General features: G+C 43.5%; 2 protein-coding genes across 5 annotated transcripts in view; both read right to left on the bottom strand.

The window, feature by feature from the left end:
- rbm10 (RNA binding motif protein 10) overlaps nt 1-17,144 on the bottom strand; it is a 42,795-nt gene that overhangs the window by 22,891 nt on the left and 2,760 nt on the right. For 3 of the 4 annotated variants that reach the window (XM_060938611.1, XM_060938608.1, XM_060938609.1), the window contains 3 exons: nt 10,612-10,996; nt 8,405-8,569; nt 902-971 (listed from right to left, as the gene is read on the bottom strand). In XM_060938611.1, the coding sequence (XP_060794594.1) occupies nt 902-971; nt 8,405-8,569; nt 10,612-10,977 (601 nt within the window). In that variant the 5' untranslated portion in view covers nt 10,978-10,996. The remainder of the gene's footprint in view (nt 1-901; nt 972-8,404; nt 8,570-10,611; nt 10,997-17,144) is intronic. The other variant, XM_060938610.1, reaches the window with a different exon arrangement.
- On the bottom strand, nt 11,010-15,793 carry LOC132897188 (zinc finger BED domain-containing protein 4-like). Its single transcript, XM_060938612.1, has 2 exons — nt 12,641-15,793; nt 11,010-12,321 (listed from the first exon to the last, which is right to left on the bottom strand). The coding sequence occupies exon 1, from the start codon at nt 14,124-14,126 to the stop codon at nt 12,957-12,959; it is 1,170 nt and encodes a 389-aa protein (XP_060794595.1). The 5' UTR covers nt 14,127-15,793; the 3' UTR covers nt 11,010-12,321; nt 12,641-12,956.

A 17,144-nucleotide genomic window follows, 5' to 3' on the forward strand; every position in this document is an offset into this window, starting at 1 on the left:
CGTGTTAAAAAGCAGCAGGCTGAATTCACACGAATTCACAAGAACAATTTCTTTTAAAGTAACAGGACAGAAATCAAACGGTCTTCTCTTTATTCCGGCTTTTTCACCGCACGCCTCGACTTGGTGATACGACTCCGAACTCGGGACGTGTATCCTGACAGAGCATGTGTTGTTTCCGACCACACAAACCTGCTGCGAAAGTAGGAGGAGTTTCTCTGGCGGTGATTATTTTTATGCTGCATTCGATTTACCTGAAAGTGTGATTTACTCGGACCCGTGTCCTATTTGACCAAGTGAAGTCCCGTCAGCATTCGAGCCTGAACAAGCGAATCTGTCTGTATGTTCCTGATCTAAAGCAGATACTCGTAAATACACACTATACCTCGTGAGCAGCTGTTCTCATCTGACCTTGATGGGTTTGGTTTTCATATAGGAATTCCGAGTTCTTTGTTTTTTCCCTTTAGTCGGAGCTCGGGAATTCCAAGTTACAAGTTTGATTTGAACACAGCGGTAGATTAGATGAAGCAGAACTGAGCTCCTGAGTGGTGCGTTTTAGGACGATATAGTTATGATTCAATAACGCTCCACAGACTGGACAGGAAGTGACATCAGCATCATCATTACGCTGCACCTCCCAATATGAGCACGGCTGTGGGAGCGTGTGCAGTCGGGAGTTCCCGTCACTCCGGACACACGGTGATTCAGAAATAGATGATGCATGAGAATGTGACTGGGAAGAATATTTACGCACCCAGAGATCACGCAAATCATACAGAGTTTAATAAAAATATTAAATACAGTGTAAAACTTAAAATTAAGTGGAGGAAAAATAAAAATAAAATACACGTGAACCTGTCTGCTGGATTGAGATGCTAAAGGCCTGAAGGGAAAATTTTCTCACCTGAGGATTTGTTCCTCATCAGTCGAACATCTCGGGGGTGAATCCCCTGAACCTGGAGCAGGGCTCGGATCTGACACACACACACACACACACACACACACACACACACACAGTAAATATAAAAGATAAACTTGTAGAAATCTTGTGTGTTAAAACATTTTGCTCAAACTATTGATGTACAGAACTAAAAATGTTCTCGATTAACTCTAAACTGTCCAGTGAACTCAAACCTCTCAGTTATTAAATTCTCACTATTTCTTAAAAAGTTTCCACTGTCAGTACAAATCACCATAAGTTTTAATATTTTTATCCACATTATCATTTTTTAAATTTAGTCTATTTATTATATATTTGCCATTCAGTTATAGTCGTCATCCACAGCTTTCATGTAAATAAGTGTCAGCTTTTGAAAACCTGTTAAACTTTATCATCTCATTATCTGTAGCCGCTTTATCCTGTTCTACAGGGTCGCAGGTGAGCTGGAGCCTATCCCAGCTGACTACGGGCGAAAGGCGGGGTTCACCCTGGACAAGTCGCCAGGTCATCACAGGGCTGACACATAGACACAGACAACCATTCACACTCACATTCACACCTACGCTCAATTTAGAGTCACCAGTTAACCTAACCTGCATGTCTTTGGACTGTGGGGGAAACCGGAGCACCCGGAGGAAACCCACGCGGACACGGGGAGAACATGCAAACTCCGCACAGAAAGGCCCTCGCCGGCCACGGGGCTCGAACCCAGGACCTTCTTGCTGTGAGGCGACAGCACTAACCACTACACCACCGTGCCGCCTCAACTTTATTATTATCATTAGTAGTACAAAGTATTAACACATTAATTACATAAGAAAATAAATCTTACACATACAGTAAATAAGAAAGAAAACCTACGCTTCTAATGTTTATTATTGAAAGAAATATTTTTATTTTAAATTTTTCAAATCCAATAATTAAATTTAAATATAAAAAATTTATAATCTTTTTAAATGTATATCTGAACTATGCTAATATATAAGATATATTTTAATAAATTAATTTGAATCAAAAAATAAGAAGCAAATACAATATAAACACTTTCACTGCTCAATATTTTAAAATTTTACAAATTATTCCAAGCAGCACGGTGGTGTAGTGGTTAGCGCTGTCGCCTCGCAGCAAGAAGGTCCGGGTTCGAGCCCCGGGGCCGGCGAGGGCCTTTCTGTGTGGAGTTTGCATGTTCTCCCCGTGTCCGCGTGGGTTTCCTCCGGGTGCTCCGGTTTCCCCCACAGTCCAAAGACATGCAGGTTAGGTTAACTGGTGACTCTAAATTGAGCGTAGGTGTGAATGTGAGTGTGAATGGTTGTCTGTGTCTATGTGTCAGCCCTGTGATGACCTGGCGACTTGTCCAGGGTGAACCCCGCCTTTCGCCCGTAGTCAGCTGGGATGGGATCCAGCTCGCCTGCGACCCTGTAGAACAGGATAAAGCGGCTACAGATAATGAGATGAGATGAGATAATGAAACACACAACTGAAATGATTGGCAAGTTGAGGCAGAGTTTTCTTACATACAGTATATATAGTCTTCACTGCCGTCACTTTCAATCTGAGCCGACGTTGCGGCGTCTTGATGTTCAGTGCATCGGCTGCTCATGTATACACTGCAGCCACTGCGCAAGGCTGTTCCGCCCATCGCGCTCCTGACCGCGCTCTCACTTTTCTAACCACTAGCACAGTGAGCTGTATTAATGTTTCCCTTCTCTGCAGAAGACACATCATTTTTGCTATTAAAAAAAGAGATGCATTGGGTTGTTTGTGTCGTTTCCCTGCCTGTACAATAGCGCTCGTTTAGGCTAGCTGTTTTCTTGTTTTTAAAATGAAACAAATGTCGATTTATTGTATTCTTCCCAGCAAGCTTAGGAACATCACTGCTTGAATATCTGCTAAACTATCATTTTAATGAGAGCACGGGTAGACAAACTAACATTTAAACATAACTTCGTTTTATTTAAGACCTTCCGTGTCAGGTTCCAGGCTCCGCGGGGTGCAACTGCACCACTGGTGCAGAAAGACGGCATGCTGCAGGATTTCCTCCCTATGAAGAGAGTACTAGCAGGGTCGGGAAATCCAACTTTCAGAGGCTCTTGCCGGCTTCTGATCACTTCCCTGGGAGAAATGTTTCCCGACTTCAGAACTTTGGCTGAAGTGGCGCTGGTTATTCCAGTCTCCAGTGTCGCAGCAGAGCGCGGGTTCAGCCTTCAGAATAAAATTAAAACGTCAATGAGAAGTCGTCTGTCCGAGGCAAAGACGCAAAATTTAATGACAATTGCCTCGGCAGCAGTCTCCATTGACGACTCTGATTATGCACAAGCGAGCTCCCAATTTAAATCCATGCGGGCCAGAAGGAAGGTTTGAGCTCACGCAAACAGGTCAGATTAGATTGCCACTTAAATCGTTGTAGTGGACTGTTCATATTTTAACTGCAATTGTCTTGCTACGTTGTAAAATAACATTGTTCATATGCCCGTTAAGGCACAACAGCCGCAATGTTTTTAGCGGAGGGAAAATGGGTTCACAAGTGACCGAATGTCAGAATCTCTGTTCATCTTTTTGCATCATAAATACATAAATAAATGATTAAATAATACAAGCTTGTTCTGTGAATTAATTTTTAAATGAAAATGAGTCCATGAAAACACAAGTTATTAAATATATAGCATTTATAGCCTATATACCTTGTCATTTAAAAGTTAAAATAAAATGACAGATAATAATGGACAATGACGGAATTTTTACGACCCTGTCCGTCAAAATGACGGACAATGAAAAAGTCTAACGTAACCACTGGTGCAGACTAAGTGACCTATTATTTTTTAATAATTTTAAAGATATCAAAGCTTTTTGTGCAAATCCTGTAACAAATCAACACTCTAAAAGCATGGCGGCTTGTCCGCTGTCTTGAGGGAAGATCAAATATAACATCCATTTTCACCCCAATAATAAATAATCCTGCTTTTCCCCCAGGTTCTTCGGACCCTGGTTTTCGACAGTGGTCTTATAAGAATATTAAATCCCTCAGTGACCTATTCTCAGAAGATAAGCTTATGTCATTTGAACAGCTTACTAACAATTACAAATTGTCCAAACAAGATTTCTTTCGCTTTTTGCAAATAAGGCATTATATCATTCATAGTACAACCCTTATTGATCACCCTGAAATATCTGTTGTTGAGAAAATTCTGTTTCATCAACAACTGAAAGTGTCTCTGAGCTCATTTTACCATCTACTTAATGGTTTTTGGTGCGCAGGGGATCAGAGGTGTGTGGGAGGAGGAGTTGTCTGTGACCATAGATGAAGAAAAGTGGGATACCATTTGGTCTCTTGCAAAAAAGATTTCAATTTGCGCTCGGACAAGAGCAATACAACTTAAGACTTTACACAGATTACATATTTCCCCTCACCGCAGGCATTTCTTCAACCGCTCTCTTTCCCCTTTGTGTCTCAAGTGTAAAACCGATGTGGGAACTTTAACGCATTGTTTCTGGTCTTGTCATAAACTTCAAAGATACTGGGTTGAAATTATAAGTGAAATAGGGAGAATTTTTCATATTAATATAGACATGGACCCTGTGTCCCTGACAGGGCTCGACATTAACGCTTGTCCGGGACAAGTGATACTTTATGTCGGACAAGTTCATCGTCTCAGTTACTTGTCCGATCGAACAAGTGCCAAAATACACCGATATTCGGGTTACAGATCAAATTTATCAGTTTGTTCACATGATTTCCAAAGCATCTCACTCGACATATTGTTTTGATGAATCACCGGATGTTGTTTCTATTCGGAAAGAGCGATGTGAGCTGATGGATAAGCTGATGGCAATATCCCTGTGTGCAGTACGGTAGATGATGCAGAATATGATGGTCATAGAGCTGTGCAGCTCTGGCTTCAGGGTGGGGTCGGAACACGCAGAACTCAAGGGTTGATAGATGAAGAGAAACTTTATTCGTATCCATTCATCTGTGAGTCAGTAGAGGTGTGGAGGTTTTCATAAGGTATATTATCTTGTCATTTGATAACTCGATTTCAGTGTATAATAATCAGTGATTTACAGTATTAATCAGTTGTTTTTATTTGTAGCATTGTTATTGTTTCTCTTGTCCAAACCAGTGATCTCTCATCAAGTCATAAATTTTATGATAATGTTAGTTTTTGTGATATTTGTTGCTGAACTGCAGAGTGCTGATCTGCGTGTATATAATGGTTAGTGTTTCTGGATCTCATAGTATAGTCATTTTGTTCTTAAAATTTTATGTTCATAATTTCTACTCTATTGGAATATATTGCTTCTGAACTTCAGCAGAATAATTGGTGAATTATGGTATCAATCAGTCTGTTTTACTATATTTTTTAACTTTTGCCTCAGTATATCAAGTATTGATTACTTTTGATTCAGAGATATTATGCATGTGTTGTGAATTCGGAAACAAATGCAGTAAAGATTGTCGGGTTACAAATAGTTTGTGTTTTTTTTTCTCAAATATTTCTTCAGACAAGTCAACTTCACATTCGGACAAGTAAATTTCCTTTCAACTTGCCCGACAGGACACGTGGTTTCAAAAGTTAATGTAGAGCCCTGCCTGATTCTAGGTCTTCCAAGTGACTATTTGAAAACAGCAGTCAACAAAAGATTGTATAATATTCCAACGTTTGCAGCTAGGAAAAATATTATTTTGCAGTGGGTCAGTGACAAGGTTCCTTCTGTCTGTGGTTGGCGCAAAATAATTTTTGAGCTGATACCTTTAGAATATCTTACCAACATCATACATCACAGTGTAGATCAGTTCTACAGAGTATGTCACCCATTTTTGGACTATATCGGTCCAGACCTTTCCTCCACCCTATTAAAAGGACTGCTGCGGACTTGAACGACATTCGTGTACTGTAAGACTGAGTCACCACCTCTTGTATCATGCCATATGTTTATCTCTCATGTAAGAGCTGTTGTGTTTGTTTTGTGTTTGTTTTGTAGGACACTGTTTGTTTGTTGAATGGAAACAAAACTGCAATAAAAACAATGAAAAAAGTGCACGTGGCACGAGGACACCCTAGGCCACAGATCAATGACTGACTTTGTAGTGGTTTCATCTGATCTACGACCGTATGTCTTGGACATTCGGGTGAAGAGAGGAGCAGAGCTGTCAACTGATCACTACCTGATGGCGAGCTAGATCAGATGGCAGAAGGGGAAGCCAGACAGACCTGGCAGACCCAAACGAGTAGTGAGGGTATGCTGGGAACATCTGGCAGAGGCTCCCGTCTGTCGGATCTTCAACTGCCACATCTGGCAGAGCTTCAACTGCATACCGGGGGAGGGTGGGGACATTGAGTCCGAGTGGACCATGTTCCGCACCTCCATTGCTGAGGCGGCTGTATAGAGCTGCGACTGCAAGGTTGTTGGTGCCTGTCGTGGCGGTAATCCCTGGACCCGGTGGTGGACACCTGTGGTGAGGGGAGCCGTCAAGCTGAAGGAGGAGTCCTATTGGGCTTGGTTAGCCTGTGGGTCTCCAGAGGCAGCTGACAGATACCGACGGGCCAAGTGGAATGTGGCTCTGGCAGTCACTGAAGCAAAAACTCTGGTGTGGGAGGAGTTCGGCGAGGCCATGGAAAGTGACTTTCGGTCGGCCTCAAAGAGATTCTGGCAAACCGTCCGGCAGCTCAGGAAGCGGAAGTAGTGCTCTGTCCCTACTGTTTACAGCGAGGATGGAGTGCTGTTGACCTCAACTGGGGACATCATCCGACGGTGGAAGGAATACTTTGAGGATCTCCTCAATCCCACCTTCATGTTGTCCAAGGAGGACGCAGAGTCTGAGGGTGCTTGGGAGGACTCGCCCATCGCAGGGGCTGAGGTGGTTAAAAAGCTCCTCGGTGGCCGGGCTCCAGGGGTGGATGAGATTCGTCCTGAGTTCCTGAAGGCACTGGATGTTGTTGGGCTGTCTTGGCTGACACACCTCTTCAACGTTGCGTGGAGGTCAGGGACAGTGCCTCTGGATTGGCAGACTTTTTAAAAAGGGGGACCAGAGAGTGTGTTCCAACTATAGGGGGATCACACTTCTCAGCCTCCCTGGGAAAGCCTATGCTGGAGTGCTGGAGAGGAGAGTCCCGTCAATAGTCGAACCTCGGATTCAGAAGGAACAATGCGGTTTTTGTCCTGGTCGTGGAACACTGGACCAGCTCTATACCCTTGCAAGAGTACTGGAGGGTGCATGGGAGTTTGCCCAACTGCATGTGTTTTGTGGACCTGGAGAAGACTTACAACCATGTCCCTTGTGGTGCCCTATGGGGGTGCTTCAGGAGTATGGGATTCAAGGCCCACTACTGCAGGCCATTTGGTCCCTGTATGACCGGAGCAGGAGTTTGGTTCGCATTGCCGGCAGTAAGTCGGACTCGTTCCCGGTGCATGTTGGATTCCACCAGGGCTGCCCTTTGTCACTGGTTCTGTTCATAACTTTTATGGACAGAATTTCTAGGCTCAGCCAAGGGGCAGAGGGTGTCTGGTTTGGTAGCATCAGGATCACGTCTCTGATTTTTGCGGATGATGTGATCCTGTTGGCTTCATCAATCTGTGACTTACAGCATGTGCTGGGACGGTTTTGCAGCCAAGTGCAAAGCGGCTGGGATGAGGATCAGCACCTCCAAGTCCGTGGCCATGGCGCTCAGCCGGAAACGGGTGGAGTGCCTATTCCGGGTCAGGGGGGAGTCGCTACCTAAAGTGGAGGAGTTTAAGTATCTCGGGGTTTTGTTCACGAGTGACGGTAAGGGGGAGGGGGAGTTGGACAGACGGATCGGGGCAGCGTCAGCAGTGATGCGGACACAAAACCGGTCTGTGGTGGTAAAGAGAGAGCTGAGCCAAAAGGCAAAGCTCTCAATTTGCTGGTCCATCTACGTTCCCACTCTCACCTATGGTCACGAGCTGTGGGTAGTGACTGAAAGAATGAGATCGCAGATACAAGCGGTAGAAATGAGTTTTCTCTGCAGGGTGGCTGGGCTCTCCCTTAGAGACAGGGTGAGAAGCTCGGTCATTTGGGAGAGACTCGGAGTAGAACTACTGCTCCTCCACATAGAAAGGAGTCAGTTGAGGTGGTTCAGGCACCTTGTTAGGATGCCCCCTGGACACCTCCCAAGGGAGGTTCTCTGGGCATGCCCCACCGGGAGGAGACCCCGGGGCAGACCCAGGACACGCTGGAGATATTACGTCTCTCGGCTGGCCTGGGAACACCTCGGTATTCCCCTGGAAGAGTTGGTGGAGGTGGCCAGGGAGAGGGAAGTCTGGGCTGCTCTGCTTAGGCTGCTACCTCCGCAACCCAGATCCAGATAAGCGGTAGAAAATGGATGGATGGCATTATCATTTATTTATAATTTATTATTATTATCATCAGAATGAATGAGAAATGTTGTGCCTTATAGATGAGATATCGTGTGTGTGTGTGTGTGTGTGTGTGTGTGTGTGTGTGTGTACTTCGTTGGCGGTGGCGTCCGGAGGGAGCATCCTCAGCATGATGATGTTGCTTGGTTTCTGCTCTTCAGCTCTGTAATCCTGATCACGCAGCTCAGCCTCCTCCTCCACACTCGACTCCGCCCTGTATCTCATCTCTCCATCCTCATCCCTCCATCCGCGATGCTGCTGGGGAGGACGAGAGGGAATCAGTGTCAGGTTTCCTGCTATCTGATTACTGACGTCTCAGGTTTCAGAACTAACCCTTATTAAAGATAAGAATGTTTAAAACAAGTCCTACCGCTCTCATTTATTTCATCCAAATCAATAAAAACTATTACAACTGCCAAATTATAATATATAATATTATTATAATATTTTTAATTAGTACGACTACCCAAAAATTTGTAAAAACTAAAGTTATTAGAGTCACATTTCCTGAAGGAAAGAAATGGTGCCTGAAAAGAGCTGAAAAGAAAGTTTCAACAATATAAACAAATAAAGAGCTGGTCGTGCAGGCGCTGGAGCTCGAGGCGGTCATGAAGCAGCTTGGGGTGGTGGGGGTTTTATTCAAATAATTTTATCAATTCCAGTTCTTATCAGTTCCCCATTTCAATTCCAAATTTAGATAAAGTATCTTTCCTCTCTTAAGCATGAATGAACCATCTATCTGCGAGCCAAGCATGTGACCTCATATCTAAACCAACGGAGTCACTGCTGCAATGATGCGGAGCGCGATCCTGACCGGTACTGACGTACTGAGTCTCCGGGCCAAAACCAGCAGGCTCAAGAACAGTTTCATTCACCAGGCGGTCAGGAGGCTCAACTCCCTCCCTGTTCTGCCCCTCCTCCCCCCTCCCACAGATTCTGCCCGCACACCCCCCTGCCCCCCCTTCAGCATCTGACATCATGCCACCCTCACAGTCCCCCCCCAACACACACACACACACACACACACACACTCAACGTTCATTAACACACTGAACATCTCACTTTACCTCACTCATTTGCACTATTCCGCACTACCTCACCTTAACAGCTGCTAGTTTGTTTATTCTGCTTATTTCATGTTTACCTGCTTTACCTCAACTGCCCTTGACTGTTTGTTTATTTGTACCAATTTATGTGTGTGTGTGTGTGTATGAGTGTTTAGTCTAGTTACTATCTAGAGTGTTTATACTGTTTATATTGCCTGTTTGAGTGTTTAGTCTGCCTTCTTGTTGTTGTTATCTAGTGTTTATACTGTTTATTTATACTGTTTATATTGTTTGCGTGTTTAGTCTAGTTCATATCTAGTGTTTTATACTGTTTATATTGTCTGAGTGTTTAGTCTGTCCTGTTATTATCTAGTGTTTATACTATTTATTCTGTTTATATTGTTTGCGTGTTTAGTCTGTCTAGTTCCTATCTAGAGTGTTTATACTGTTTATACTGTTTGTTTTTTCAATTATTCTATGTTTATTTATTGCATTGCCTGTTTGCACCGTGGGTCAGAGAGGACTGAAATTTCATCTGTGCTGTATGTCGAGCATGTAGAGCATATTTGACAGTAAAGTTGACTTGACTTGAAGTTCAGGTCCCAAACCCGCTGCGATGGTGTTCCAGAGTGTTCCAGACGGGGCTGTGATGGTGTGAAACTGCTGCTAAAGCATTCCAAAAGGAAAGAATGAATGAATGACTGGAAGAAGGACTGTGGGAAGAAGGGACAAAAGCAAGCAAGAAAGAGAAAACAAGCATGCAAGAATGTGGAAAGGAAAAAGAAAGAGCAAGAAAACAAGCAAGTAGGAAAGTGGAAAAAAGAAAAGAAGCAAGCAAGAAAGAAAGAAAGAAAGAAAGAAAGAAAGAAACCAATCAAAGAAGAGGAAAGAAAAAGAAAAGAAGCTGGTGTGAAAGACAGAGAGACTGATTATCTCTCCGTGAGCGCTCTCCGCTGTGACTGTGTTAATGTGTGAAATGCTGTTGATTTTGAACCTGTAATAATGAGACGCAGTGAAAGCTACTTGAGGAAAACTTGTTGCCGTGCAGAAAACGTCACGTCTCACAAACACACTAAAGAGAAGAAACTTGGAAGGAAGGAAAATTCTCCTCCCAGGCAGCAGGGGGTGCTAAACACTAAATAACCTCATGCAAGAGCACAAAGTATTCACTAACTGAGAAAACAAACATGTACTGTACATCCATCACCCAGACTTTTTCTGAATAATAATAATAATAATAATAATCCTCCCCACCCTTCTAGAGCTGGCACTTCTGGAATATTTCTCCTCCTCCGCTTGTCCTCCGTCTCTCCTCCAGTCTTCTGACCTGCGTCTGTAGCGCTCGTAGTCTCGTCCTTGGACGCCGTCCTCATCCTCGAATCGAAAGTCTCTTTCCTCGTGCTCGAAGTGAGCATGGGAGTTTGAAAAGCCGCTGCCTCGCCGGCGTCTGTCTCCACCCTCTCGATTTCCTCTCGCTCTGAACCGACTCTCCTCAAAGTCACCGCGTCCGTGCTGTCTGTCTTTACTCAAACCGTCGCTTTCGTTATATCCACCGTCGTGCGAGTATCCGCGGTAGTCCACATCTCTGTAATCGTGATCCTTGCTTTCTGCACGTCCCATACGATCGCCGCGTCCGCTCCTAAAACACAAACGGAAACCATTTACAATCACCAAAAAAAAAAAAAACGTCACCAAACACCACAGCACACACACACAGCTGCTCCAGCACTCCACACACACACACATCCCGGACAAGAAGGAAACATACACACTAGGGATGCACCGATGCGAAAATTTTGGCCGATACCGATATTAATATTGCTGTTATGACCGATAACCGATATTAACCGATACGGTTTTTTTTTTTTTAATTTGAGATAACATTTTATACAGACTGAAAATCATGCAAACTGAATTTCTGAATGTCTTCTTTTATTTCCAAAACATGTTTTAACTCCATAAAGCTTAACTTAACCCCTGTGAGAAAGTTTAGATAAAAAAAAATACAATAAGGATGATAAATCACCATGTGATTAATCTGCATTTCACATGGCTCCCATATCACCACATATACTTCAGGTTTGGGGGCCATTTTGTGTATTACCAAGAAAAAGAACTACATCACTTTTTGTCAAATTACAATAAACTTAAGCCCCAGCACTAAAATATAAAAATGGACAGATACAAGATTAACACAACTGTGTATAAGTTTTATAACCAAGGTCCCTATACAGCTTGACCTTATTAAGGACAGCTCCCAGTGCTCTGCCTGCAGCGTGATACAACTTTTATTTGTTTTTCAAAGCTAAGGTCGACATCCAGAGTAAGTCCTAGGTATTTATAGTACTGACAAAAGTACTGAACCAAAACAAAAAACTTAGTCTGTAGTTCTCCCTACTTCCTGAAATGCATAATCTGAGTTATACCTTCAGATATCTTTAATCTCCATTTATTCTTGTCTAAACAAAGTTAGAAATGCATGTTCTGCCTTGTATTTAAGTCTCTGCTTTGAAAACACTAAAAGTAAATTTTAACTTATTTTACCCTGTGAGAGAGTTTAGATAAAAAAAAAAAATACATTAAGGATGATAAATCAATAATAAAAAAATAGAATAAAAAGAAAGTGACTTTCACTGATTTTAAGTCCAATCTTTTAAAATGTTAAATACAAATCAGAACAAATTAGAACAAGAACTGTGACATAACTGTGGCCTGTAATCTAGGCCTACTTCATCAGCAAAGGCAGGGTTTTTTTGACAAAAAGAAGCATTTCTGCTTTCTCGCAGTGGATCCTGTTTCTCTTTTCATCAACAATGTGTGATGCAGCAGAGAAGAGACGCTCGCTGTCGACGCTTGTACATGGAGCTGAAAGGCCAGAACAGGAAAGCGAGACATGTTGCTTTTCCAATACTGCAGTGGGCTCTCACTTCTGGGGAAGGGCGGCTCATTCAGATAGCCATGCACCTACAGGAATACAGACAAGTGTATTACTATGCATGTCTGATAAATTACCAGCAATATTAACATTACAGCACTATCCTCTCCTTCAGAGCTCTGTTGAACTTTGCTCTGAGCAGATGACCAGTACTAAAGGTCAGCCTCAAGAGGACAGAGTAGCATTAGGCCTACTAAATATGGTGTTTTATAACAATTCGTTTTTCAAGTAAATCTATTGTTTTAGGAACTCTATAGAATATATACAGCACATTAATTTAAAAAAAATCACAAAGGATTTTAACAGGCTTCGTTATTTGAATAAAAGAGAGAGGGGTTTGACTTTTACCTGCACACTTGTGTGGCTTGTCAAGCCAGCCTGCTGTTCCACGACAGAGTTTTCCTCCAGAATTTCATCATGCATGTCAAGCAGCGACTTTCCACCCTCGCTCGCTCTTTTCTTCTTCTTTTGCAATTCTTCTGTGTCCGGTGTCTCCGTAGCTCTATCGCTGTGCATCATTTTGTCCACTTGGTTCTGCAGCATATTTACCGCCGCTTGCTTGGTGACCGCATCAAAATAACGGTCTTTGTACCTGGGGTCAAGGATCGTTGACAAGGAGTAAAGCGGCTCGGAGAAAGCACTTTCAAATCTTTCGCTCACAGCTTCAAGTAGAGTGTTCTTTGCAGTGCGGACTCCACAGTCTGTCAGCTGCCTTACTCAGCAGACGTTTTAGTGCCACAACAGAGTGAACCACGTCCACAGTAGTAGCCAAGTGTGAGCTGATCTCCCCCGTTAATTGTTTAAATGGAGCGAGAAGCGTAATCATATTTTCAACGAGGCCCCACTGATGTGCGCTGAAACAAACAGGCAGCTCGTGATCTGCTGCATACACACCAAGTGCACGCTTCTGATCCAGTAGACTTTGCATCATATAAAAAGTGCTATTCCACCTGGTAGTGACATCTTGTTGTAGCGTCTTGGTTTTCATGCCTAACTCTTGCTGTATGTCTCTCAGCCGCGAGGTGGCCAACTGAGAGTGGCGAAAATGTCCGACTATTTTGCTTCCAATAGCCACACAGTCAGAGGTGCTTCGCTGGCTTAACACTCCATCATGCACTGCTAACTGGAGTGTATGAGCCATGCAGCCCAGGCTTTTAACGCCGCACTCGTCCATTGCCTTCTGCATATTCAGTGCATTGTCGCGAAGCACAACATGCACACTGTCTTTTTTAATTTTCCACTGAGCAAACATGCAATCAAATGCGCTAGCGATGGCAGCCCCCGTATGCGATCCCGAGAACTCCTGTGCATGCAAAACAGCCCTCTTCATTTCAAAGTTGTCATCAATCCACTGAGCAGTAAGGCTCAACATACTCATCTGACTTACGTCCGAACTCCATGTATCCGTAGTGAAACTAATGTCAGTCACATTGTCCAACATGTTGTGGATATGCGTGGCCACGACTTCATGCAATGCCGGGAGGGAAACGTCGGAAAAGTAGCGCCGACTTGGAAGACTGTAGTGGGATTCAATATGCTCTATCAGCCGCCGAAAACCTCGGTCCTCGACTATGGAAAATGGCTGGTCGTCAAGAGCAATCATTTCCATTACCTTGTTTGTTACTGACTTGGCTTTTGCACTGTCCTTGGCAAATTCCTTGCTTTGCTCCAGTACTTGCTGTATTGGCTTCTCAACTGCTGCTTTCGATTTGTGCTTGCTAACATTAGCAGCGTTAGCTTCCTGCCATTGTTTGTGAACTTCTGGGTGGCGTTTTTTCAAATGGCAAATCAAATTAGTGGTGTTGAATGACTTGATGCAGCATCCTCCTCGCATTACCTCGACTTTGCAAGTGTTGCATATAGCTTTTCGATTATCTTCTTTGGACACAGTGAAGAACGACCACACTACCGATATTTTTTCTCCTCTTCAGTTTGACATCCCACAATCCCATGCTGCTTTGCCTCACTGACACCGTCACATGCCCAAACAAATACAGCATGGTCAAATCACCCTCCCCCTCTCCTGACACTACACAAATAGCAAGTGGACGAATATAACATCGGTCATTAATATCGGCCCAGTTTTACACATCGGACCGATGCCGATATGTTAAAAAATGCCGAATATCGGCCGATACCGATGTTAATGCCGATATATCGTGCATCCCTAATACACACAATGAACATCTCCTGTACTTTAAATGTAGATGATCAGCCAGGATATGCTCCACATGAACAGTTTTAAAATGTTATGTTGCTACCAGCTAAGCTCATTTGCATTTAGTGACACGCACAAAACTCCATAAAAGGTAAAGTGTACAGGCAGCTGGGAGCATGAAACGACTGATCAGGGTCAAGTCTGAAAAACAGAAGTGGAAGTTATTCTGACTCACGTCTAGAGGAAGAAGGAGAAGAAGAGGAGCTACATCTTCCACCAGCGAGTTGGTTGTTCCCAGCTCACTCAACCAGCCCCAACGCTCTGTACACGCTACTGTTGCTTTTATCGGAAATGAATGATTAGTTTTACGAGTTTCAGTTGAGGGGTTTATGTCGGCTCACTCATTTTATTCTTACATTCTTTAATTAAGGCCAATAATATAAAAGCTTCCCAACAGTACTCTTTGGGCTCCAAAGCACTGGGATGAATCTCCCCGGATAAAGACTCCCATCTGCTCAACGCTGGAAACATAATGATTAAAAAAAAAAAAAAATCAGCAATTTAAACTTGACAGTATGGTCCCGATATAAAAGTGAAGTAAAGATCTGAAGTCAATCGAGTTGAGGTTGACATTAGTTTGTCTTCTTATGTGTAAGTTTACGCTCAGGAGCACGAGTAGGAAACGAACTTATTTATTTATTTATTTTTACACATGCGTGCCAAATTTCTCATGTAAACACTCGTACTAAAGATTTACACATAAATCCATTCGTATTCCGCTTGAACAGATAAACGATGCCCAGTAATGAGGGCGAGTCAACTCAAAACCTTAATACTTGCATTTTGTGTTGTTTACTGTAAACAGGTGGATATGTGCTCACCAGCCACTTTATTAGGAACACCCATAATACACCACCTGCAGTTCTGTAATCAGCCGACCCCTCCACATCAAATCCCACAGATACAAATCACGAGCTTCAGTTAATGTTCACAATGTTCAAACATCAGAACGGGAAACATTGTGATCTCACAGTGTGACTTTCTCTCACTGTGGTCTGGGTGTTGGTTTGATCCAGATGGACTGGTTTGAGTATTTCAGAAGCTGCTGATCTCCTGGGGTTTTCACACACAACAGTCTCTAGAGTTTACACAGAATGGTGCAGAAAACAAAAAACACTGAGTGAGTGAGCGACAGTTCTGTGGGTGGAAACAAACGCCTTGTTGATAAGAGAGGGTCAGAGGGAAATGGACAGATTCAAGGTGGTTTGAGCTTTTTTGCCAGGAAGGATATAGTAACTCATATAGTGGGGCAAAAAAGTATTTAGTCAGCCACCAATTGTGCAAGTTCTCCCACTTAAAAAGATGAGAGAGGCCTGTAATTTTCATCATAGGTACACTTCAACTATGAGAGACAGAATGGGGGGGAAGAATCCAGGAAATCACATTGTAGGATTTTTAATGAATTAATTGGAAAAATTCCTCGGTAAAATAAGTATTTGGTCACCTACAAACAAGCAAGATTTCTGGCTCTCACAGACCTGTAACTTCTTCTTTAAGAGGCTCCTCTGTCCTCCACTCCTTACCTGTATTAATGGCACCTGTTTGAACTCGTTATCAGTATAAAAGACACCTGTCCACAACCTCAAACAGTCACACTCCAATCTCCACTATGGCCAAGACCAAAGAGCTGTCAAAGGACACCAGAAACTAAATTGTAGACCTGCACCAGGCTGGGAAGACTGAATCTGCAATAGGTAAGCAGCTTGGTGTGAAGAAATCAACTGTGGGAGCAATTATTAGAAAATGGAAGACATACAAGACCACTGATAATCTCCCTCGATCTGGGGCTCCACGCAAGATCTCACCCCGTGGGGTCAAAATGATCACAAGAACGGTGAGCAAAAATCCCAGAAGCACACGGGGGGACCTAGTGAATGACCTGCAGAGAGCTGGGACCAAAGTAACAAAGGCTACCATCAGTAACACACTACGCTGCCAGGGACTCAAATCCTGCAGTGCCAGACGTGTCCCCCTGCTTAAGCCAGTACATGTCCAGGCCTGTCTGAAGTTTGCTAGAGAGCATTTGGATGATCCAGAAGAGGATTGGGAGAATGTCATATGGTCCGATGAAACCAAAATAGAACTTTTTGGTAAAAACTCAACTTGTGTTTGGAGGAGAAAGAATGCTGAGTTGCATCCAAAGAACACCATACCTACTGTGAAGCATGGGGGTGGAAACATCATGCTTTGGGGCTGTTTTTCTGCAAAGGGACCAGGACGACTGATCCGTGTAAAGGAAAGAATGAATGGGGCCATGTATCGTGAGATTTTGAGTGAAAACCTCCTTCCATCAGCGAGGGCATTGAAGATGAAATGTGGCTGGGTCTTTCAGCATGACAATGATCCCAAACACACCGCCCGGGCAACGAAGGAGTGGCTTCGTAAGAAGCATTTCAAGGTCCTGGAGTGGCCTAGCCAGTCTCCAGATCTCAACCCCATAGAAAATCTTTGGAGGGAGTTGAAAGTCCGTGTTGCCCAGCGACAGCCCCAAAACATCACTGCTCTAGAGGAGATCTGCATGGAGGAATGGGCCAAAATACCAGCAACAGTGTGTGAAAACCTTGTGAAGACTTAGGTGGGGTTTACATTAGACCGTATCAGTGGATCATCAGATTAACGTTTTTAAAATGATTA

Source organism: Neoarius graeffei, chromosome 13 (genome assembly GCF_027579695.1).
Source record: "Neoarius graeffei isolate fNeoGra1 chromosome 13, fNeoGra1.pri, whole genome shotgun sequence".
In the NCBI taxonomy this organism is placed as follows: domain Eukaryota; kingdom Metazoa; phylum Chordata; class Actinopteri; order Siluriformes; family Ariidae; genus Neoarius; species Neoarius graeffei.